The 26,080-nt window shown below is 36.1% G+C and overlaps 1 protein-coding gene and 2 long non-coding RNA genes across 3 annotated transcripts; 2 read left to right on the plus strand and 1 right to left on the minus strand.

The window, feature by feature from the left end:
* LOC116334552 (macrophage mannose receptor 1-like) lies at positions 1–24,540 on the minus strand. The gene is made up of 32 exons (XM_039602603.1): positions 24,399–24,540; positions 23,820–24,176; positions 23,473–23,643; positions 22,700–22,855; positions 22,173–22,283; positions 21,792–21,929; positions 21,519–21,695; positions 21,086–21,240; positions 19,490–19,603; positions 18,941–19,056; positions 18,657–18,805; positions 18,369–18,568; positions 17,448–17,569; positions 17,237–17,309; positions 16,984–17,140; positions 16,601–16,639; positions 16,188–16,351; positions 16,009–16,073; positions 15,206–15,306; positions 14,954–15,096; positions 14,703–14,808; positions 13,508–13,632; positions 13,295–13,342; positions 13,073–13,108; positions 11,712–11,814; positions 3,642–3,874; positions 3,260–3,425; positions 1,854–2,021; positions 1,650–1,766; positions 1,031–1,192; positions 768–791; positions 1–691 (listed from the first exon to the last, which is right to left on the minus strand). Exons 1-32 carry the CDS (start codon positions 24,460–24,462, stop codon positions 477–479), a joined length of 4,275 nt encoding a protein of 1,424 aa, XP_039458537.1. The 5' UTR covers positions 24,463–24,540; the 3' UTR covers positions 1–476.
* Positions 7,630–8,875, plus strand: LOC120434463. The gene is made up of 3 exons (XR_005609104.1): positions 7,630–7,764; positions 8,484–8,530; positions 8,842–8,875. It is a non-coding gene; the product is annotated as an uncharacterized LOC120434463 (long non-coding RNA).
* Positions 8,871–10,326, plus strand: LOC120434464. Its single transcript, XR_005609105.1, has 3 exons — positions 8,871–8,885; positions 9,726–9,755; positions 10,185–10,326. It is a non-coding gene; the product is annotated as an uncharacterized LOC120434464 (long non-coding RNA).
* Positions 24,541–26,080: the final 1,540 nt, after the last annotated feature.

Consider the following 26,080-nt stretch of genomic DNA (forward strand, 5'->3'; position numbering starts at 1 on the left):
TAAAGTGAAGCAGATATTTTATTCTTGTAAATAACTTTAATCAAATTGTTTCATTTCCTGTGATAGAGGTCTGTCATAGATGTGATCAAGATTTCAAAGACAAAATGGATCAGTAGGACACGTATGTTACAGTGTTTGCATTATTTACAATCAACTGCACATCCCAACTTTGGTTATCACACAAAAATCAATCTACACCTATCCATGTAGAACTAATCTAACATTTATATTTGTAAAAAATAAAAAATAAAAAAAATGTATGGATTAAAATTACTGACCAGTTATCTTTTAATTGACAGTTTTTATTATAAAAAAAAACCACAATTAAATATCAAATAAGATTATCTGAAAATATGCCACTTACTGCTAATTGACTAAATAAAACTACATTTTCTAAATCAGAGCTCTATTAGATTATGCAGGTATACACATTAAACAGTTAGTTGTGAGTTCTCATCACATGCATTTGATACCAATTAATTTTCACCCACCACACCAGCCTGGACCTGTTCATTGTTAAAGAACATCGGGTTATCAAAGGTAGTTAAGTTTTCGGAGATGGACTGGCAGATACCAGACTTTTTCAACAGGAAGATGACGATGATTATCCCAATGGCAGTCACAGTAATGCCCAGCATAACCTCCAAAACCATGTGACCATTGGCTTTAGGATCCTCTATAGAAGAACTTGCTGTATAGATTGAGCACATAGATTAGTCCAACTAAATTATAAACGTAAGACAAATATAAAAAAAGACACAACTTACCAATTGTTGTTGGTGCTTGTAATACTAAAAAGAAGATTTAAAAAAAGGTAAACTTTTTGTGTCACTGCAGGGACTGGTACTGTAATGGTAAATCAATTGAAACTAGTGCTGGCAGCATTAATCTCGTTAAAATGACGTTAATGCCATAACTGCATTAACGCGGCAAATCTCCGTTAGCGAGTTAACGCGGAAACGTGTTGTTAAGTGTATGTATTGCACATTTCTGCTATTACAAAACCATTTTTTTAAATTTCTGGACTTACCTTTAGGTGCTTTACAAATAAATCCCTTGGTATTATACATCCTGCTTGTTGTCCAATTCCCATCTAAAGATGCAATTGCTCCATAGGTTCCCATGCCGTCAGGCTCATTTGGACCCCAGCTAACGTAGTCAATGGCTGTTTTATCCAACCATTTCCACAAGCCTAGAAACAAATAGAATTTCTCTTCAGAAATCCTAAAACTGACAAATGCCGAGTGAGAATTTTAAGGTCAGAAATGACTGAGAGCATGCTCTAGTTCATTAGCAAGAAAACTTATAATTTTAAATCAGTACTTTATTTTTACACTTTGCAATAGGAAATATGTATGAAGGGGAATAACTTGAAAAGTTACATTAATTAGCCACTTCAGAGCAGTAGAAGTGACTGAAAACACAAGGGGCAATTAAGATACGACAGAGCAGCATGACGTTGAAGATAAGGACAGGGCATAAACAGGCAATAAGAATGAGATAAGAAATACACAGACCAGACAGACTAACCAGCTATTTTATGTCACGGTTACAATTGCAGAGCTTTTTCAGTTTATGTGTTCTGTTTTTATTTATCTTCAAGTATACATTAATATTTTTCCATGAAAGAGTGGAAAACGTGACTGTACCTTTGTGAGTCTGATACATGCCAATCCAGAAAAAGCGTTGGCTGTCTTTAAATACTAGCACGTTGTTAAAAATGAATCTTTGCTCAGCAGGATTTTCAATGCTGGTTAGAGTTCCACCTTGACCAACAAAAGATAAACAAACCCTTAAATCCAAACACAGCTGATGGACTGGGAATTTGCATTATACCATTCCCATATCCTTACCATATCTTATACATTGTGCAGATGCATCTCCCCAGTCATAACTGCCTTTGACAAAGAGGTAACAATAACCCTTGAAGGGTACCCAGGTATAGCCAGCTCTTGACGCTGGGTCTTCAGGGCAATTTCCTGGAAAACTGACTGATTCTGTTGACTCTGTTGGTGGCACATCTGTGAATTCAAAAGTAACCAGATATATAGTTTAAATCCAATGAGCATTCACGTATCTTTAATTGGTACTGATATACAATAGAGCTGGGCGATAAAACGATAACGATATGTATTGTGAAATAACTTTTTCTCGATAGAAAAATTAAACTATTGCGATAGGCCTCATCTCTCTTGTCCTCTTAAAAAAAAAAAAAAGAACAGCCAATCCAAATTAAGTAGCGCAGAGCCGAACCAATCACAGCCGCAGCGTCACGTCACGTGACTTGTTACGTACAGCACAAGCGCCAAGGCGCACATGTGTATTTGTTTTTGCAGCCGTGCCGCCTGGGTAATGAAGGAAATGAGTTTGCCGACTAGAGAAAAATCAACCGAGAGCGTGAGCGAAGGTTACCGAAGAAAAAACAGATGATGGTTCCAATGCCGCAGAGCTTGTCGAACAGAAGGGCCACAGAAGTTCCGTAGTGTGAAGGTATTTCGGCTATTTCAAGTCTGACAAAAAACAGAGTAGCGCGCACTGTAAATTGTGCCGAAAGCAAGTCTGGAAATACAATAAAGCGGTGCATGCTCAATCTCTGACTGAAAGCGCTAATTCGCTAATTCGTCATTCGGCTTTTGTCAGACTAAAGTAACTGTTAAAACTGTTTGAAAAGCTAAGCTATACAACAAGGAGAGATTGAGAATTTCCTTTTAGTTCTCAGTTTATTTGATATTGACAAAAGTTAGTCAATTTTGTCTGTTCTTCTGTAAAACAAACTAAGATTTATTTTTAGAATTAATATTTTCTTTCTAAGTGGAATTGACAATTTAGTAGTCTGTTTTGTTTGTTCTATTTTGAAACTTAAACGCTTTAGCGGCTGCCTTTTGTGTAGTTTGCAATATTTGCCTTTATTTATCTGAAACTGAAGTCTCATGTTCCTTAAGTGCATCTACCCTGTTGAACTTATTATGGGAAATAAATATTTTAATTAAAACAAGCTGCTAATTATTTCACATTTTACTTGTGAGCAACGGCACATTTAAATCTTACAAATATAGTTACCTGACTTATATCGTGATATATATCGTTATCGCCTGAAATGAAAAAAACATATCGTGATATGAAAAAATCTTATATCGCCCAGCTCTAATATACAATAAACAAACTATGTCAGATCTAAAATGAGGAAATAAAAAAACATAGTTCATAATGCTAAACCAGAAATGTAGGATCACTTTATCAGATTTTACATGAGCCCTACCTGTAGACTTCATACAAACACTGGCCATGTTGTGAGCGCAATCAGCAGTCTTCCATTTTCCATTTTCATTATTCACATACACACAAGATTGATGCATTTCTGGTTCAAGTCGATCCCAGTTGGAAAAGGTCATTTCCCAGCCTTCAATAAATCTGAAATATCCAGTCTGAAGGAAAAAGATGAAGATGATATGTAACATGCTTCATGCTTCACTGATTCACTGGGTGAATGGGTTAAATGCAGAGTGTAATTTCCCTACAGGGGATTTATTAACATCAGGTACATTAGCAAAACTAAATAATTACCATACCCATGGTTTTACGCAAACATTTACATTAGTAAAGTTACAAGTAGATTAGGTGAAACCATTTGTGTGCTGTACCTGCTTTTTGTTCAGTCCAATCCACAAAGGACCTTTCATTTCCAAAGCCATCAGCTCGACATAGACCTGTAACCACTCATTTCGCAGGCTAGCCAGGTTAGCGCCATCAAGCTCACAGTACTTTTTGGCTGAATCCCAGTTCATTTTCTGAGTAACAACTTTGATTGAATCATTAAGTATTTTCACATAACCATTGTTAGCTGTTGGTTCAGGGGAGTCTGGGAGAGATGGATCTGTGTATAGTAAAAATAAGTAAAATAATTAAAAAACTTAAATTTTAATTTGCTTCATCTATGTTTGAAAGCTAGAATATTGTTCTGCTAGGAGCACTAGGAAATACTACATTCAAGACAAATAATACAGAGCATGAATTTAAATCATCTCTTAAATTCAAAATAAAAACTCAAAACGCTGATTTGAAGACCCAGGACCATGACACAAAATGCACTGATAGTTAGTCAAACATTTTTAGACATTTTTTTCCAAACAATCTACTAATTTCTGTGTTCTAATGCTATATACACTCTCATGGCAGCAGTACAATACATTCTTGAACATGTGAAATTAGCTGATTGTACTCAGTTGGCCTCCACAGTCACCAGATTTCAACCCAAAAGAGCACCTTAGGGATATGTTGGAACAGGAGGAGCTACTTACATAGAGCCCCATACGGTAAAAAAATACATTTTTCCTGGCCAAAATATATTTAAAATATATGGTAAATATATTTTGTATTTGTGATGCTCCAAAAAAATATATTTTTGAAATTGAAAATATATTTCTTTCAAACCAAAATACATTTCAAAACATATTTTAGGGTGAATAAAATACATTTCCAACCTTTATTTAAAATGTATTTAGTGCAATAATGATGATAATGATAATAATACTAAAAGTAACATGTTTTATGCACAGCTGCAAAAACAGTTGGATTCAAACAAAACAGAGTCAAAGGTCTATCACGAATTAGGTTGTTTATTCATTTGCTTACAGTATTTCACATTACACAATATCTCACTATAATGTAGCGTTCATTGACTTTGAAATTATCTGTCAGTGATACAGTAAACAAGATACAACAACTGCTATGTACACTTTAGTTGTTGACAATATTTACAATATAGTACTTAAAGGAACACACTACTTTTTTTTGGAAATAGGCTCATTCTCCATCTCCGTCAGACTTAAAAAATGCAGCACGTTAATAGGACTCTGGAGCGTGATCTTATGGGATGGGCGTAGCCAGGATTTTTGGTCGAGGCGCCATATTAGCAGGCCAAACAAATGCTTGCTGTGTGGCGGTTGTAATGTTAGATTGCACTACCGACAAAGGAATAAGCTTGAAAACAGGCTCTCTTTTCATTGTTTCCTCACCTGGAAGCATCATGAGGGAGCTTATGTGTTGGATGTTACCAAAAGAAGGCGTCTAGCCTGGATAGCAGCTGTGAGACGAGCTGATATTCAGTTCTCTACCATCCCCAGATATCTGTTGGTGTGCTCCAGTATTTTCATTCAGGTAAGTTCTAAATAAGTTCATATTATTCTTTATATCCTGTTAGTTTCATTTTCAATGCGCTCTGAGATCATAGCACAAACTTAGAACAAACATGCAGAACTACCTTTTATTTATAGAGTTGCTAATTATTTGGCATTATTGCAGCAAACCAGCCTATGAAATGAATGAAACACATCCTGACTGGGTTCCAACACTACACATGGGGCACTACGAAATCCCTGCTTCAAACTACATGCTACATACCACCATGCCAATGAGATTACTTTTTCCATGTGAGGGTGAAAAGGTGAACCTCCTGGATAAGATGGCAAAGGTTTGCTGTGTTTTGGTGAACATGTGCCCCAGTGTGGTAGTGAAACCAGGGAAAAATGCTCTTGTTAAATACTTTTAAGTCTTGTGCTGTTTATGTATTGATATGTTTTCAAAAGAGACAGTAAATTACAGAATGCTAGTAGTGGGTGATATTATTTACATGCTGTCATTTTTTTATGTGAACATTTTGTCATTTGTAAACTATACATAACATTGATTCTACATTTTAACTGATTTGATGTTCTACAAAGTGCTTTTAATTAAAAATAGGCAAACATTTCTTTGTTTCTTTATTCAACTTTTGAACAGTGGTACTTAGTAAGTACATATTCAGTAAATGCAAAGTATTTACATGGCCCCCTAAATTAAACATTATGGGTTATTCAGAACAGAACTATGCTTGGAAAAATATTGTCCCATCAGTTGATCCAACTCCTCCACAGTAGCAGGATGAACTTTTCTTTTTTGAGGAGGGCTTTTTACCTGTCACAACGAATGGTCTGTTTATGTTTTGATCAAGAACCTTTTTTTGGGCAGCTGAAGAGGAGAAGTCTATCTTATGGCCAACCTCTGGCTGTATCTTGGTCATATTACCAGGCAAAACCCAGTATGCAGGTTCATCTGTAAAAGTCCTTGTGCCACAGATCAACACTGTTGCTTCTACATTAAACAGAAGAGCAGCGACATGGCTGCAGGTCTCCACGACGACCGCCATACAGGTGCAGTGGGCGGCTTCAACCTTCCCTGTGATGCTCACAATGACCTGTGGCTGCAATGCTGCAATTCAGTCTTTAAGAGTGCAGTACCTGAAACACACACAGACAAAGTTCATTTAAAGACAAGAGCTTTAATAAGCCAAGGCCGACACAAATGTGCTTTATCTACTTTCAAATCCATTCATCATAAATGTAACAAATAAAGTGTTTTTATGTATCCATCTATAGAACGCTGCATGTTATATTCTAAATCTGCCTGTTTCTTTTTAGAAACCTATCAGCAAAAAATGAACCTAAAGTATGTAATGCAAGGATGTAATCACTTTCAAGAGGGAGAAAACATAATGTTCGACTTTAAATGACAATTATGGACACCTAATATGATAAGGAGATTCTGCAGGTCATTAATCAATGTATAAAACTAAAACAGAATGTATTTTTAGTGACACAGGACACAAACAAGGAAGCAAGATGTGTAATTAGGATTATTTATAATAAATATGAATTAATTAGGGCAATTTCTTTAACCATAAAGAATAACTAAATCCTTCAGGACAATGTCACATCAATGCACTGAACTCACTATGTTATCGCTCTAACAGAGCCTCTACATGTTCTCACTGTAATTTCCCACTCATGAATGAATTTATGCTAGCACTAATCTGAATGTTCAGGGGGAATCAAACACATTTTACTCGCAGTACTCAAGCTGACTTACCTTTGCTTGAATGACGGCGTACTCACAACGTGGAGGCTTAAAAATAGCCAAATCTTGTACCCAGTCCTTGGTGAATTAGATGTGCGCCTCCAGAGATTTATAATTGCAAAACTGGTGCGCCGTGTATGCGATGACTCCACAGACAAGGTATGAGAGTAGATCATGCTAAGTCAATAGCGGTTTGGTCTTCAGGGTTTCTACTCCACGGCTATATTCCATACAGGTCCACATTTCACCAATCAAGTACCGTCTCTTTGCATCTGGACACAATCTGTCTCTATACTGTCCTTTTTCTTTTCAGCTACGTTTCAGAATGGTTCGTAGCAATTTTGTTTTGATTCGTGACCAGCCAAGATGGTGCTGCGCTCCCACAATGCATTGCGACATTACGTCAACGCCAAAGCCCTTTGCGTGCAGGAGAGTATGCGCATGCGCATTGCCATGGTGGTTTAAAAAATAAAGATATAATGAAAAGTAATTAATAAAAATTAAATATTTAAACATTCCCACAAATGTGCAATGAACGTGCAAAAACTCTCTTTATTAGTTGTTGCTGTTTCTTTCTTTCTTTCTTTCTTTTTTTTTTTTTGAAAAATAACGACGTCTCTGAGGCGCGAATTCCGACAGTGAGAGGAACGGCCGGATACAGGAGACGGGAAGAAACAAGCCGATTATGTTCGCGTTAATTAGGAGGTTGGAAGATGTAAAATTCTCAATTCTGCCAACTGAACATATACGAGATTTTAATGAGGATGAATAATTAGCCGGCATGGAGGAAACGGACCTTTATTTGGTGGAGTGGCGACAAGGAGCCAAAAGGCGGGTGGCCGGTCTATGAAGCCTCCATCATCAAGCTAGCAGGTGCCTTTTCTCATATAATATTACTTTATTCTCGCTTATTTGGCACGGAAGCGTAGAGCTGCCACCCAGGCAAAAGAGAAATATAAGTATATCACGTTATAACGTGAAAAGGTTTATCGTTCTAACAATATACTATCATGTTAGTACAATATACTTTTCATGTTTGAACAACATGTTTGAACAACATTGTACGAACAATGTACATAATTATCACGTCCGTACAATATTGTGCGAACGTGACAATTATGTATATTGTAATAACGTGATATTATATTATACAAACATGAAAAGCATAATGTTATAACAATAAACATTCAAGTTATAACGTGATATAGCTCTATTTTTCTTTTGCCTGGGTGGCAGCTCCACGCTTCCATAATTTGGTAATCAAAATATGTAACTTAATTAATTTTATTGTGATGTACTTTTGCCTTTTCTTATTATTCTACCTTCCCAGAAAGGGAAAAATTACAAATAAAACTGTTTACACTTGTTATATACAATAACTATCAAAACCTATTCACATCTAATTTGGCTTTCACAGAAATCCCACCTGTCCTTCTGGCTACAGAGTACTTACCAAAGTTAGAAACAAAGCACAGTTATGCTTTATTAATGTTCGCTAATTACAATGTTCCACATTTCCTTGCTTTTTAAGTCATTTTTAGCTTTTTAGAGTTTTTGTTTTTAGTAGTAATGTTTCTGCCTATTTATTTCAGCCCATGAAATCGAACGCAGATCTTCCTGATGTGAGATTTACATAAATGTAAGTAATTTTGTTTGTCATTGTCATTAATGTTGTTGTTGTTGTTGTTTTTGTGCAGTTTGCAATCATATAAACCTAGCAAGCATCAGTCAGCACAGTGACTAACCTAAACAGATTCTTGCTTTATTCACATATATTATATGTAATTATATATACCTGCACATTGTACCTAGGGTTGCAGCCACTTGGCCCCACCCATTGTTGTGACAGCCCTGATTGTACTTATACACTGCATCTGAACAGGGAACAGTCTGCCACATTAATGTATTTTTAAGTGACTTGTTTGTAATACATGAATTTGTTTCTTACAGATGTCAAAGTCTCAACCTCATGCTGCCCTCCCCATCCTCCTAAAGTAAGTATTTGTTGTTGTAGTTTTTATGCAGTGTCTGTGTCACATGCTAATCATAATTACTGAAATAACTGTTTTCTAACAGATTTTCCAAAACACTAGTTATGTTTGTTGTCATTCAGACTAATACTACTGCTTAGACATTGCTTAGTGGTCATGCATGTTTGACAAGCTTGTTATGATACCAAAACAGTACGCCTATCACAATAACCAATATATCGACTTAACACACAATAAATGTACATGACCTCAATAATTGTTGATGATGCAAATTATCTGTCATTATATTTACAAAATAAAATATAATAATAACAACACAATAACATTAAATAACATTGTTTTCTATTTGTTAGAAAAATTACTATTTATTCAAGTTTTTATGGTATCTAATATTTTGATACCTAATTTCCATGATCTAAATATTTTAGAATTAGATGTTGGTTTGTCAATTGAAAGTGTGTAGATCTTGCATTATTATGGTGTTATATTATGATTATACATTCAAAGACATAAAATGGTCTTAAAATGACAATGACATAACTTGTCGCAATTGTTTATGGGGCAATATACAAACCAACAAAAAGTTGTTATCGTAACATGCCTTCAAAACAGACGGTTTTATGATTGATAAATTCAAAAAATAGATACATGTAATTTCTCCGAGATTCTCTAATATTCAGTTACAGTTCACAACACAGATACCTGTACATGCTGTATTATACTGTAAATATAAATCTCTGCATTTAGCATCCCACTAGAAGAGTCACAGTAACTGCTCTTTTTTTTTTTTTTTTTTTACAAATACCTGTACTATTACTAACACATTTACTGTTTTACTTTTAGCCTGTGGATACAAATGCAGATTTCCTTAATGTAGGTTGTGCATTTTAATTACATCATGTTATTTTTATTATTATTTATTTATTTATTTTATTTTACATTCAAATATGATTGCTAGTAGGTAAAGAATAGTTCACCTATAATTGATATTCCCAATTAATTTCTCACCTCTGATTGAATGCCTTTGTTTGTTTGCCTTTTTTGACTATAACAAAACATTTTTGCAGGATATATATGGTGAACTTATATGCATAGATACAGTCGTAGTGCTTGACACATGCACACAGCAGTAGATGTACTAAAAGGAAATAATTACAATCATGATGTTGATTGCTGATGTCAGTATATATGTTTTAGAGGAATGTTTTGTTTTTCACCCAAAATGAACTATATTGTTTCAGAAGAGATTTATTACCTGACTCTTATATATTGTTCTGTTTTTGTTTGTTTTGTTATTTTCAGGTTCAATGGTGCGTGTTCTTCTAATGGCCGCCTTCCCACTGGAGGTTTTGATCCACAGCAATTTAAAAGGTAAACAGCTTTGAAAGTCAGTTCAAATGGTTAGCTAATAGTATTCTAAAAAGCCTACAACTCTGTCACCAGTTTCTTTACCAAAAGTACCCATAAAAGTATCTCTCAATAGCATATCATTGTAGCTCAAATGTTTAGTTGTACAAATATCAGATTTTGGAAATCTAAAACTAGTCAAACACTCAAATGTTCATGCTTTTTATAGGACAGAGCAAAACGGACATCGCAAGAGAGTGAAGAACTGCCCTTCATAAGGACACTATGACAGCCATATATAGTAAGTGAAGACTTTCTGTGTATCTAAAATTGCATACAGCACAAGTAACTTACTTTGCAACCATTACAATAGGTTGCAAAAGTAAGTTACCAATACAAATAGGTGATGATGCATTGTAGTGGTTGGTCTCAGACAAAGAAGGTCAACAGATTTATGAATGCTGGAGGGTAAGGAGAGACGACCAAAAGGGGTGTTAGCATTACTGTAATGTGAACTGGATAGACTTTCCATCTAGGAAAAAAAAAAGAGGTAAAATTATGTGTAAAATATATCTCTATTAATATCTGTATCTATATAAACAGAAAAATATCTGTTTGCTAAATGAAGCTAGCTAACATAAATCATATTTTTATTTTAACTCTGATAAAAGTAATAGAACTGTGACTTTTGTTTGTTACAGTGGCGGTAAGGAAGAGGTTTCCCAATTTGTGCAGAAGGGCTTTGAGGATTGCAGTGAAAGCTGGGGAACTGAGACTGCTGGAAAAGGAAAAGAAATTACATTTTAAGTATGTTGACTTATGTTCATACAATCACACACACATATACACACACACATATGTGTGTATATATACACACACACATATGTGTATGTGTGTGTGTGTTTCTTTAGAATGTTTAAGTATGTAATGAGAATAAAATTATAAAATGAATATTCCTTGCTTGATTTATATGCATGTTTTAAACATCAAATAAAGATTTCTTTCAGCTATTACATGTGAATGTGGTTTCTTAGAAATATATGAAGGGTTAATTTTATATATTTTGAATGATTTTAAATAAGTTTAAATTGTATTTTGAAATATATTTTATAAATATATTTCAAAATATAAAAAACAGCAAAAAAAATATATGTGTTAAAACACATTTCAAAATATATTATAAATATATTTTTAAATATATTTTAAAATACATTTTGAAATATATTTCAAAATATACAAAAAAATGGCCAAAAATATATGTGCTAAAATATATTTTAAAATATATGTGCTAAAATATATTTTAAAATATATTTTAGCACATATATTTTTTGGCCATTTTTGTATATTTTGAAATATATTTCAAAATGTATTTTAAAATATATTTTTTTACCGTATGGGGCTACAGCATTTTTCTGATACACTACATTATAAAAATACAAATAAATAAATATATATAACAAGCATTTGAAAATCTTGGCTCACCAAGATTACGAAGACAGATATATCCATTTTTGTCACTGCAGGACCTTTGGTCCCATTTTCCAATACCAGTGGTTCGATTAGTTGTCATCACAGCACACCCTTTCTGGTGAGACAGACAGAAAGAATAGAAATAAAGAAACTAAGGTTATATCTGGATCTGTTTTGCTGGCCTTACTTTCCTACTTACTTTTTTATGGTTTGTGTTTATTGCCAATATACTACTGTGAACAATTTCTTTAATTCATTATTAACCCTTACATACTTTTCAGGTCAAATTTGATGTGGTTTGACATTTGACAGAAGAAATGTCCTAAATGTCATTATTTTATTATGACATTTGATGACTAAACGAAAATAATAGTACTGTAATTTTTTTTTCTTTTTGGGGTGGTGGGGTTATTTATTATGTTTTGAATGTTGTACAGGAATTCGTAGCACTGTTCCAGGTCAATGGGGGTGTCAAAATTCATAGGCTGCAACCTCCTGAGGCCGCATTTTTAGGCCGATTACATCACAGCGATGTGACAAAGGCTGTCCAAATTTGATTTGAAGGATGGGTTGGATGTATCCTTCGTGGCCTACCATATCCCAGAATTCATAGCGCAGCCCAGCCAATTCCAGTTTCCAACAATGGCGGCAGCTACTTAGTTTTAATATTACTCTTTTTACTCTTTCTGGGTCACAAAATAAATTTTTAACATATTTCAGGCTTGAATGTAGCTGTGTAAACTTCAAATATCTGCTTGGTTTATCAATACATCACATATTTGCAAAAGTGCTACGACATTTTCGGAGACGTCTGTTACGCACCAGCTCGATAGCTAGCCGGGGTGAGAACAGCGAACTCCCGGCACATCGTTTTCAAACCCCCCACGGTCTTTCGCTACTCAGGTTAAACATGAGAGAAAGGGACCTTCTGGTCTATAAAGGATTAGGCTGCACAGTATCTTTGCTGTTCCTACGACTGCGTTGTTCTAACCTGAGATCTCGTATGTTGTTCCTGGGATCTGACGCGGGTCACTGCCCTGGGTGCCCTTGTTACCACTAGGACCACTGTTGCCTTCACTACGGGTGTCTTCCACTGCTTGTCCACAATACTATGGCTGGTTGGTTAGCTATCACCAGTTTGCCTGTCTGTATCTGGAAGTCCCACTTGCACCCAGCTGTTATGTGATGGATTGCTCATCCATTCCAGATACACTATTTATCATGCTAAATTGAGCTTTGTTCAAAATTATTATTGTATCAATACTATGATGGAATTCTTGGTCTGGATCAAGATATAGAATACAAATAGTATGTAAGGGTATATAATATTAACTGTTTTTTTTTTTTTAATGTGGCATAAGGAGAGTAGTTACCCTGGCATCTCTTGAGAAATAACCGCGATGATCTCTCTGCAATGAAAATTAGGATATGAACTAGAGCGATATTTGAATATAAGGAGAAAGTATATTACATATAATGACAATTAAATAAAAAGCACAATGTATCATGTGCTAGAATCATTAGCTACACCCGACCTTTCTCTGAGTTGTAACAAATTAAGTGTTATTGCACCTTCCAGTTAAATAATCAAGTACCTCATCCTCATCATCCGTAAAATGCATCCAGTGCCCAGTCATCTGCAGCTGAAGAATGGTACGTTAAACATGTTTAACAATGCACAAAAATACAGTGTATACAATTCAGATGTATACAAATGACTATAATGCTAATAATTTTTTGTTGTTGTAAAGTAAGAGGAATAACAAAACTGACAAGGTTAAACTTCAAGTACACTCATGACCACTCACAGAATGCCAGTTGGTGTACCGCACTGGTTGTCCATCGGTCCAGTAAAATGAATAACCAAGCAAATAATGTAAACCGATCCAGAGGTCTGTAGTAGGCGCGTCCAACATTTTAGAAGTCAAAAACACTAGAAATAATATAAAAAACAGACATTGTTTTGTGTTTGTCACAAATATATGCTTATTTTGAATTTCATGTTAGCAGTTTAAATTAAGAAAATGGTACGACAGGGCATTGTTTAGCACTGTGTCATCATTTACATTTATAGTTTTACATCATGGAGCCCTGCTCTCAAAAACTGACATAGATGTAACACTGCCTGTGTAGCTGGATTTAAGAAATAAGTGCTTAAAGTTAAACTTTAAAAACAAGTTTACTGCCATCTTCTGAAAGTACGGAACGTTACATCACTGGTTTGGTTGGTTGGTTGTGGTCAATAGACTTAAATTAGTTTATGTTAGCTAACTAGTAACAGAACCAGTAATTCAAGAGAAAATAAAGCTAAAAATCAGTTTAAGGGGATCACTTTTGTGCTGTCCCTGGCTGCAACAAGGAGTTTTATGTTAAGAAACAAAGGATATACTGTTCACTTTTACTCTCTATTTCGTTAGCAGTAAAAGGCTGTATGCTGTTTGGCTAGCTGCACTGAAACAGGAAAATCCACCTCTTAGCCGTAATGTTCAGGTTTATAAAGCACTTTATGAATGAGGACAGGGTGGAGGAAAGTCTCTGTGAGTCAGGTGACAGGTGGCTCACCAGACCAACACACTGGAGTCAGTAAATTATTTTTCCTTGTCTGGCCAAGTGTACCCACCAGCGCAATAAGCTGATGTGATCAGCGCTATTTTATGCAATAAAATAGTCTCTTGTCATACACACATCTAGACAGTTTACATCACACAAAAGCATAACTATGTTTCTTATTGAAGCATGATTGGGAAACCCATCAGCATGTCTGCAGGGAAAATAGGTCAATGTATGCGATAAAGAAAAACAACCAAAAAACTGAGGGGATCAGAGGAAAAGATGCCACACTTTATGGACACACTTTCATGTGTCCACCACATATTTTTCCTGGTAACATAAAACAGATCTTTCTATTAGTATAACTGAGCATAAAAACCCAAATAATGAATGGGTTCAGACCTTTTAACGTCTTTGTTATAAAAGAGAATGTATAATATAAAAAGGGCAAACCTTGCACATGCTTTGAGAGAATTGAGGCCAGATTTCCTCCTTTGTTTTTGCATTGGGTTCTTGCTCCTTCCCACGTCTCTAACTCCCTGCTAATGATGCTGTAACACTGTAGTTGAAAAATGAACAGCTTGTGATACTTCAGATTTGCTCATTCTTATGCAAAACCATAAATTTTTAAAATGCATTGTTATAACACACTGTTGAGTTACATCACATTTCTTTAGGAGACAATATTAAGGTGTGACTCTGACCTTTGAATGAAATTTTTTCCAGTCCTGTGGGCAGCCACCCTTTGGAAGAACAGTTGGTACCACTGAAATGTGCTCGGGCACTGAGCTATTGCGTTTACAAATGAAGGAAAGCTGAAATCCACAGTTATAATCATGCCAGAACCCTGTGAGCCGATTCCAAATATAAAATATGCAGATAATGGACTTCATTAGTGTTTTATACTCATGTTAATATTTGGATGAAAGCTAGTGAAAATGTATCAGCTTACTCACCCGTAGAGGGAGTAATAGCCACGCAGTTCTCGTCATTGTTCTGGAAGTCGGGCTGATTTTCACTCCATGCTTGAAAGATGACTGGAGAATCATCCATCCAGCTTTTTGAAACACAGATTTTCAAAGACACAAATGTGCATTTCTTTTTCTACCTTTTAAACTCATTGTGTGTGTTAGGAACAATTCATAGTTTTGTGAGCTTTAACCTGAGATTCTGCTGTTTCTGGCAAAACACATTTATATTTAAAAATCGATTCAGGATGTAATGAATCGATATTGCTTTATTCAAGCTAAAATCGATTTTAATTGAAAAATTAAATCGAACCCACCCCTAGTTTCCAGCACCTCGTTGAATCTAAGCCATTAAGAATTAAGGCACTTCTGGCAGTAAAAGGGGGTCCAAACTGGTACAAGCAAGGTGTACCTGACAAAGTGGCCCATGTTAAGTTATTCACATAAACTGACCTAGTTTCTTTCAAATAACATAACACAGTGTTCAACAGGTAATATCGGCTATATGTCAACTATTTTTGTTAAGTTTCTTTCTCGTCTTACATTTTTATGTAATTTACTTAGAACGAGAATTTGCATATTAATGTTCAAGGAACTGACCTCCCAGCCCATTGTTCATTAAGTGGTGCTAGTTTCAGTCTTATGCAAATGTACTGTTTATAAGGTTGGGGAGACTGAAGAAGTCACTTGGATGAGTGACGAAGCATTTCTCCCACTGAAAAGGCTCCCTACAGATGAACAGAATCAACTTTTTGGAATTTACTTAGAAACATTATTTATTTTATACTCACGCAAATGTTCCATCAAGATCTACAATGAGGCCAATCCAGTAAGGACGATAACCTGTGTCTTGTATCTAGTCACAAGTAGAAAGGAACCTGAGTCAGAAATCTTCAACTTGTAGCATGACCTGAACTTAAATTCTGTGGAAATGGATGCTAGTAGTATAGTACAGTATGTTGCTGCTCACCAGCTTCCATAGAAAGACCCTTTCAGCTTCACTGCTGATAGTTACCAAGTCACTATGCCTCTGCTGGCAGTACCGACGAGCATCTTCCATGCCCATCTGATTTCTGTTAATATAATAATGATTCCTGTTCCATTCAAACCACCCATCTGATGTTTTATTATAGCCTGGAAATAAATCAAAACATGCAATATGGATTATATTCACTATAACTGTTGTTGTTTTTTTTGATTTTCTGTTTTTTTAGGAAGACATAGTGGTTGTGTAGTTGAAAATTTAGTGAACTAAACAACAGATCAGCTATAGGTTTTAAAAAGTTAACCCACAGTTGTAAGCTTTATTGGGCTTAGAAGAACAAAAAAAATGGAGATAAAGGTGATTTTCTTCAAGTTTGATGAAAAAAATGCCAGACTTACTTGGAGTGACGGGGTCTGGAGGTGGATTTGGGGTCACTCCTGTATTGTTATAAAATAATTTAAATACAGTACACTGGACAGAGAATTCGAGGTTCTGCAGCTCTAAGCAGAGAATGTGTTAAGAAATATGACTAAATCAAAGCCTATGTACATCCTAGTCTTCAAGAACATGGGTACTAAACCAAGAAATCGTGCATATAGGAACAAACCAATCTGTACACAAAATCAGCTCCCAAATAAAGATTTTATCAATAGTTTGATGTTTACTCCAAAATCTGAGGACAATAAATCTTAGGAAGACATTGTGGGAAAGTTGCTCTCACTGAGTTCACCTTCAACAAATGCATCTTAGAGAGAGAAATGTGTTTAGTTAGCAATTTCACCTGCACGGATCTGGCACAGCCAGTCGCTGTATTTCTCACAGTGTATGTCGCTCCACAGTGTATGTCTTCTGAATGTGCGCTCTGATTTCATTTCCACACAAGACTCAACATTATTTTTATTGTTTGGCTCTCCAATCTTCCATTGTTGGAAATTTAGCTTTAAAAAGAAGGAAACAACGAAAAATACAGTGACTCAAAGCCATTGTTTATTTAATTGCATCTCCTGAATAATGCATAAAAATGAACAACTTACTGGAGTTCCGTCGCTCCATACATAACCTGTGTCAGGATCTGGGGCACTAAGTCCAATCCAGACTGCTTTAAATCTGTAATAGAAATTTACATTAATGATATAAACTTAAAAAATAATTGTGAGATATTTCCCAACTCATTAGTTATCTGTGGAAGAACTTGCTAGCAATTATTATTTGTAACAGCTAGTTCTATTTTTTTTTATACTGTACCGAAGTTGTATGGATTGAAGTTCAGCAGAACTGTGGATGCTGAGCAAGTCTCCTCCGATAGCCCTGCAGTAATCTTTGGCTTCATACCAGGTCCTCTTTTGTCTAGAATACCTATCAAACAACTTAACACCAACCGGCATAAAGAAGTTCAGTGTGATTTGGTAATGTCACGGTCACAGAACTTTGATATACTGTACAAAGGCTAAGATGTTGTATTCACGTGGGGTGATCAAAAGGTTACTGGACTTAAACATCAAAAAGATTATCCAATAAAATTTTTGTCAGGCTGCTGTTTTTAAATTGTTTTCTGTAAGCCCTGTTCTGATCATACACACTGTGCACTCTGCAGTTTCAACATAGACCTTAAACTTGCACAAACAGCAAAAAACAACTTCTGTTTTAAATTGGTCCAAAAGTCTTACAAAAGGACCAACACAGCTGACGGGAGCTGGTTCTGCTGCTATGACTGAGCAGTTTTCTGGAGGTTTTAGCTGAACAGTTTCCAACCACAAAGGCAGACTGCCGTGTGAAGAGCGAGACCAGAATTGCCTGAACTTTAGCCTGAAACATGGTGTATGCTAGCATGCTAGCATGCACTACTATAGCGAGCACTGAAAAACACAGTGGCACTTTGGCCGTACCAGCATAATCTTTGCTTGCCAACTTGGAACATTCAGCATTATTGCCTCGCTGAAACATTGTCCACTTCCCGAAATGTAAAATTAAGCACAAAGGAAGATCACAGGACTGCAATGAAGTGATGTGAAAACAGAAGCTGTTTTATAAGGGAGATTTAGCACATTTAAATCACTTTTATTGATCTATACTGGGAACTTTTTGATGACCCTTTATATATATGATTTTGTCTTTAGTATGAGTTAGGAAAACCTGATCAAATTAAGTTTTTCCTTGAGATTGTACCTTAAAACACCGGTTACTAAACCCCAGGCGAGTCCAGCCAGATGCACACTCAGGAGGGAAAAGAGTGGGTGGTGGAGGGGTTAAAACTGCCCCCTCGGCCAGGTGCTTACAGATGTATTTCTCCTTATTTGTGCAGGGCACCACATCCCAGAGGCCAGCAAAAATCCCAGTTTTCATCGCAACACAACCCTGTCTGTTCCCTTTCATTGTCAGGGAAATAATAAGAAATTTGGTTGTGAGGCTACGTTCTGCAATGTCTTACTGATGGAGTTAAATGTGTCACCATACCTGGCATTCCAGCATTCCAGTGTGTGAATCTCACTGAGTCTGTGTTGGTCCATACAAATTCTTCAGTATTTTTCTGGTTTGAAAGCCCCAGCCAGAAGTATTTCTCTGGTCGCATCCCCACCAAGCTTACAAGAAATGCATTATCCACCCTGAAAATAATTTCAAGAGTTCAGCCATTTAAAAAGCTTCAAAAGCTGATGTGATTATTTATGTTTGTTTTTCGTTCACATTTTGTTTTGTGCGCTCAAAACATATGGAATAAAGACATGCAAAACAAATCTTACCCATTTGAAACATCAGCTAAGTAAGAAAGGGAACCTTTACAGTCATCTTTAGCTTCATCAAATGTTTTAGTCTGTATTCCTATAAAGTAGCAGTATGAGCCGTGTCTCCTCCACCCCTGGTTTGATGGAAAAGAAGATCATGAAGAAACACTGTAAATGATTCAGATTTTTAACAATGACAAAGAAAAGGGATTTTTTTTTTTTTTTTTTTTTTTTTAAAGCTCAGTTCTGGTCAGTTCTTATTATGACCCAGCAGCTGTGTGGGCCTCCCATGAGTAATAATATGGAGCTTGAAATGAGTGAACAGGTTCAACAGTATTTGTCAAACATTGGTCATGTTAAAAATGACTGTCAACACACTCAAGCAACCCAGTCCACTAACTTTCACCTAATTGTCTCATTGTACGAAATGATTCTTTAGCTTTAAATTTAGCAGAAAACAGTATTAATTTAATAAAATAATCATTATTTCATGCAACCTCAACCCCAACCTAATCACTTCACCATTCTTGTGGTTTATTTTTTAAACAAATTCATAATTGTACCCACATTTTTGCAGCCTGTGTTCTGCTCCACTTCCTCTCCAGATGGTCTTAAGGCACTCATCTTCTTACAAATAAAGCCATGTTGCTCCTCGCATCCACGATCTGCCCAGTTTCCATTCTGCAACAAAGTACCATAAGTAGATCTGGAAGTACTGGTATTGGTATTGTTTTAATCTTTACAAATTTAATGTCATATGTTAATGTAAATATTTATTGTATATGCTGTGCATTGTGTGTTCAGTATAGTATGTTGGAGGACGAAGACAGTGGTGCAGTCTACAGTGTGCATATGGACTTTTACTTTTATTGCACAAAAGAGAGCGCGATGATAAAGTGCAAACTGCATCCAGGACAGAAACAAATGTATTATGCTACTGACACAGCTCATGGCTCTTAGCAAACACCTGCGCAGAAAGCATGCTAACACTAAGCTAGCCGAAAACCCAGAGTGACGATAAAGCTGAGTGAATTTTGACCCCAATCCGGTGTTGTGCCAAAAAGTGATCGTCTGCCAAAAACTGATTTCCGGTATTTGCCAAAAACTGATTGCTTGTATTTAAACTGCTATAAATAACTTATTGGTCTATAATATGTGAAACATATGTCAAATGTATCACTCATGAATGATATCAAGTCATCTTGAGCAGCAAACAACATTCCTGTAACAAGGTAGAAGCCGCAATCAGTTTTTGGCAGTGACTTTTATGTATGCTTTATTTATGCAGTTAAAAACATTCTTGTTGACTTTAAAAATGTCTCTTTTAAGAGTAATCTGGCCAAGAGGACAGCTGAAATTGCAACAAATGCAATAATAGTTCTGTAAACATATTTTAAGTGGACAAAAGGGACCAGATTGACTATATTGCAAGTACAATAACACAGTTATAAAGATACTTGAGAAACAGGTAATTTTTAAATTTTATATATAACCCCTTTGTAATACCTGTTCACCAAAGTATATTTAGGAACACACGTAAAGATATTACACATAAAAAACACACGGAAACATTGGAAATCAGTTTTTGGCAGGCAATCACTTTTTGGCACAACACCGGCAGGCAGACTCTGAACTTCAACAGGTAACAAAAGCAATGACAAGATGATTACACTGATCAGAACAAAGAAGGGAAATAACTCCAACATGCACACACATTTGACCACACAGTGTGCAATTAATTTGCATGACTATAACGTTTTTGATATGCTGCTCAGCGATGGTGGTGACTCTCAAAGCAGAGCCAATGAGAACCCGAAAAGAACTGATAAGAGAATCGATAAGTAATCAAATCAATGAGTAATATTGATAATGGAATCTGAATCACAAAATCATTATCTATTTCCATCCATAGTGTTCAGAAATGCTCTACAGCCTCACGTTGTATTATATTGGTTATTGAATATTTGAGTTACTGTTGTCTTCTCAAAGTAGTCAAAGCTGAAAGCAGTCATCATCATTTTTGTTTTTCATTCTGATGCTCTGTTTAAACTTCAACGGCTCCCTATCAATGCACTGAGTTGCTGCCAAACTGCCTAATAAAGTGGCCAGTGAGTGTAGATTGAAGTAATATGTGCACCATATGCACTCAATGATGCTGCTTACCTCTCCGTGCATGAGAACACAGTCTTTTATTTCAGAAGACACAGCTGGTTTCCCAAACTCCCAGCTGGTGAAGGTGACAGTCGAGTGGTCAGACCAGTCAAATAACCCCTCTGTTTTCCTGTCATTCATTCCAATCCAAAGCTGATCAGTGGATGCTGCAGACATTGGTTAAAAACAAAAGGAAATTTTTGTATTTTTCCAAATGTACACATGGATTACATGCATGTTAGAAAACATGTTCCATACAGTTTGCTTGTTTTTATTCATGGTTGTAAATCTTTAGCCTCAACGGTCTTTATATTTTCCTGATGTCAAAGTATTGATTCATTAACATAAGGAATAGAGACCAGCACCTGAGGATTTACAGGGATTTTTTGTTTTAATTATTTGTTCCTTAACAATGATCCTTTTTAAAATAAATATCCATACATACTATATCCAAGCTGAGAGATGATGAAGCTTTGGTCCTCCACACTGTGGATGCTCACCAAGTCTCCTCCATCCTGGTGGCAAGCTACCTGAGCCTCAGACCATGTTTTCTGAGCCCGATTCCTGTGGAAGCAGTGGCCATTGTAGTGTATCCAGGGGTTTGAACAAAAACCTGTCCCAGCTGATCATAAATAACAAAGTAAAGTAAGTGTTGAGGAATACTTCAGTTATACTGTAACCAAAATCTGAAGAAAAAAAAAAAGATATTTTTATTTACCTTGTGTAGGAGCTTCTTCAGCCCCTTTACTGTAGCAGATGTAGCCCAGTTTATTGCTACAAGGTAAACTTTGCCAAAGGTACCGTACACTAGGATCAACAACTGCACAGTTGTATCCCGGATTAGGAAGTGGATGTCCTAAACATGATGATAGATATACTTTACATGTTAACTTTACAACAGTCTTATATCAGGGCTCCAATTTCTATCTTTCTTTTTGCAGATGCATTTCAGTTTTTTCAGTTAAACAAATTTTATATTTTCTATTAGTATGTTTTATTGTTGCCGTCATAGAGAGTCAGGCTGTTCTGCCTCTTTCACGTCTTTATGCTAACTTAAACAACTGTTTTGCCAGTAATCTGTTAGAATATATTATATCACCTGAGTCCCATTTCATGTAACGGTAAGGCCTGCCATTTATCCATTTCCAGCCATGTTCTGGATCTAGGATCAGTCCAATCCAAAGTGTGTTTCCCCCTTTCCATAGCAGTGCTGTTGGAGCCATTGAGTACAGAAATGAAAAAGAAAAATTGTCTTTTCCTTTGTGTTAAATAAATCTCTAATTGTAACCTCTAACAGTAATCAAAAATAGTGTTATTGTTCTTTTTTTTTTAATGATGGGGAAAAAATCATGTAATCCATAACACAAAGATAAGAGATAAGAAAAGATAGGATAAACTCTGATTAGTCACACCTGTGCAAAATTTGTTGAGTCACGGCAGAAAGTGGACAGTGCAAAGTTACAAGCAGCAACAGTCAAGAAAAACAATGGAATAGAATAAGATAAAAAGAATAACATACTATATAAAATACAATAAAATACAATGTTTGGATACACATACTTTGCAGGAGTTAAAGTATGCACATAAATACATGATCGCTTTTTCAGTGTGTCTGAGGCACATTACCTGTGATATAAGCCTGCTCGTGAGGATCATCGATGCTGAGAAGGGAAGCTCCCTGCTGTTTGCAGCTGACTTGTGCCTGGTGCCAAGTCAAAGCTGACTGTATGTTAAGCTGGTAATACGCTCCTGTTGTTGGGTGCATATTCCAGTCTTCCTTGGCTGTATATACAAAATGCATATATGTTTATAAGTTATGTCAAACTCATTTTAGATCATGGGTAACTTTAATCCTAAGTGGGCCCAACCAGTGAAACTCAACTTTCCTTCAATGCAATTCAAATGCATAGCTCAGGTTCTCCACATGAGAAATGTATGAAATGACAGAAAAGATTCTGGTAGCTCATTGCTCACACTGTCCTTTATCTTTTTAAAAGATAAAACTTTGTTGTAGTATGAATGGAAATAGTGATTGAGTCATTATCAAGGAAAATTGGCAATATAAGAAAAGCAGCACAACTTGTGAAAATACAGTTTAAAGTTTAAAGTCTATGCACTTCTTCATATTTTCCAGAGTCTTCCAGTGGGCTGGATTGGAGTCTTTGCCAGGCCAATCCTGGCCCTGGTCTTTATCTATGTTCGACGCCCCTGGTGCAATAGTTAAGGTAATACTTTACTTCTCCAACTTAATGTTGATTTTTGCCTCTGTCCAGCTATGGGAGTTGACTTAACTTAAGCTAAAAGTATATAATAAACCGGATCATTCTTGTAAGAGCTGTGAAAAATAATTGTAGGACCTAATGGTTCAATTATTTACTTAAATTGGTTTCATTACTCACATATAGTTGGGCAGTACCCCCAGCGTTCGCTTTGATAGTTTGTTTCAACTGCACACCAAAGACGCTTTTCCGAGGAGTCAAATTTAGTACAGTCTGAATACCACTGAGTTTTGTATAGAAAGGGAAACATACACGGCCTTCCTGCTGCATTTCCACCGATGGTAAAAAGCTCTAAAAGGTCAAATAAACAAACGAACAAAACAAAGAGTGACTGTAAAACACATTTATCTATTTTGATGTACTTTTTAAAGATTTTATGACAAACAGCTTTAAGACATGAAGCTAGGTAGAAACCTGTGAACCCATTTAATACAACCCTCTTATCTCTTTTTCACTTGGTACAATACCTCTATAAGTTCTTGTGCAGGCACCACTGGATGTTCCTGAAATTGTGAGGTGGTTATTTGGTCCTGTTGTCCTGGAGAGAATGGCTGTGCTATCTGCAGTGAGCTCAATATAAAGCTCCTGGCCTTTGAGAGCGAGCACTGTTTCATTCTTGCATTCCCACTTTTGGAGCTCACTGGCTTCATCGCAATCGTAGAGGTTTACTTCACTGCCCACACTTTTTCCCTGGACACCCAGGCACTTGTTCCTCTCCAGAACCAGTAGTCGATCACCAGTTGTCCAGCGAATGTCATTGCAGTGGTTATTTGTTTTTATCAAACAAAAACCAGTGGCACTGTTAGTTAGCTGAAATGGTGAGTCTGTTGAAGAATAACTGATATAAATTCACTTCATTTCCAAGACTGGGATTGCTTTTGGTGCCTCATTGACTCTGAATCATTTGACTCTTCTTGCTGACAAGAAGAGCCAAATGATATGCTGACATAAATTAACAGGATAAACACGCTTGTTTTAAAAACACAGAGCAGATGAAATCAATAAAATCTGACAAAAAATTAAAATTAAAAGTTGTATTACTGTACCATCTGAAGCCAAACCGTAAAATGTTTGGATGAGGATCACAAAGACTTTACAAGTTATCCTCATTGTTAGTATTCTTGCATTTCGTAGCAGGAAACTTTATACATGCATTTCTTGCAAAGAGTTTTCGGCTTGTGTGAATGACTCTTGACCACCAGTCCTAAGAGTATTATTTGTTCTGTCTCAGAGGAACAAGGAGGGCCTTGCTGAATTCCAGTATTACACAAATTCCGAATTCCAGTATTACACAAATTACTATGTGATAGAAATTGAGTAATAAACAAATCAGTGCGTGAAACAGGAAGTGGTAGAATTACAGTTACAATTATGTTGCAACAACCACACTGAGGAAGTTATGATATCCTTCTGTGAATGCCTGAAAGAACTCAGTGGACTTTCCATGGATGCACTGGTTCTGTTAAACTGATGTACCAGTTTTTATCATTTATCCTGTTTAGTCTTTGCCCCCTACCTATATGATGGATGTACATGTGTTTTTCTTATACACTTTCCATTAACAGTTTTGATACGTGCTATACAATTAAAGCTTTATTATTATTAAAACTCAACAATGAGTATAGCTGATGAATCAGTGTTGCCTTGAGCAGAAAACACACAATGTAAGCCTTGGCTTGCAAAGAGAGTAGAGGAATTGTCTGCATGGCTGAAGAGTGGTTTTATTAGGTAATAGAATATTGTTTCTTTTGAAATGGTAATTTAAGCACACATATCTGATGACAGCCAATTATAGTTATTTATCTTCTACAGTATAGTGGCAAATTAAAAATTGAAACACTGTTTAGAGGCCCTAGTTAAGAGGAAGTGGGTAGTGGAACTCTGAGAAATGAACCCTAACAAAGAGGAAGATATCCAAAAATTCAGCAGCTGAGAGATCAAATTATAAACTGCTTAGTAGACAAAGTAGCTGTGTAAGAATGAGAGTAAGAGAAATTTGCAGGTTTCAGCATCAAAACATTACAGTTTTTTTCAGTCGCTAACAAGCGTTTGTCCAAACAGTTGTCACATTTGCAAAACTCTAAACACAATTAGCACAGCATCGGTCTGTTGTGGCCATACCATTCACACATTTCATGTCGTGTTCACCCAATATGCAGTCAGTGAACACATTTCCACAATGCTTACATTTTCTTAACAGACAAGCTATACCTCCCAACAAAATTATGGACTGTTTTTGTAGTATTTATGAATGTTAACACACAACATCCCACAATAGCAAAAACAATATTCCAAACCTTAGATACAGTATAAAAACCTCTGCTTCTGCAATGATATCAGTACAAAAACAATATCAATATCAAAAATATATCTCAGCTGATAATAAACAAACAATTGAATAATTGACACACAGCTGATTTATGTTGGGTAAATTGGGCCAACCACAGCTTATTCCATTCTGGCTTAGACTCAGTGGGGTTTATAAGGCAAGACCTTGAGGAGTGATGTTTTTGGAAACAAAAAAAAGACAAACACTGTAATGTCTGGTCGAGGAAGAGTAAGAGCAAGGGGCCCAGGGAGAAGAGCAGGCCCAAGGAGAGGGCAAAGTAGAGGTGTAAGAATGCGTGGTGGTGGCATTCCAAGGGCTGCAAGAACAGTAGTCAGTGATGAAATTCGTGCCACTATCATTGACCATGTAATCAACCATGGTCTTTCACTAAGAGAGGCT

The sequence above is a fragment of the Oreochromis aureus genome, linkage group 18 (assembly GCF_013358895.1).
Source record: "Oreochromis aureus strain Israel breed Guangdong linkage group 18, ZZ_aureus, whole genome shotgun sequence".
Classification (NCBI taxonomy): domain Eukaryota; kingdom Metazoa; phylum Chordata; class Actinopteri; order Cichliformes; family Cichlidae; genus Oreochromis; species Oreochromis aureus.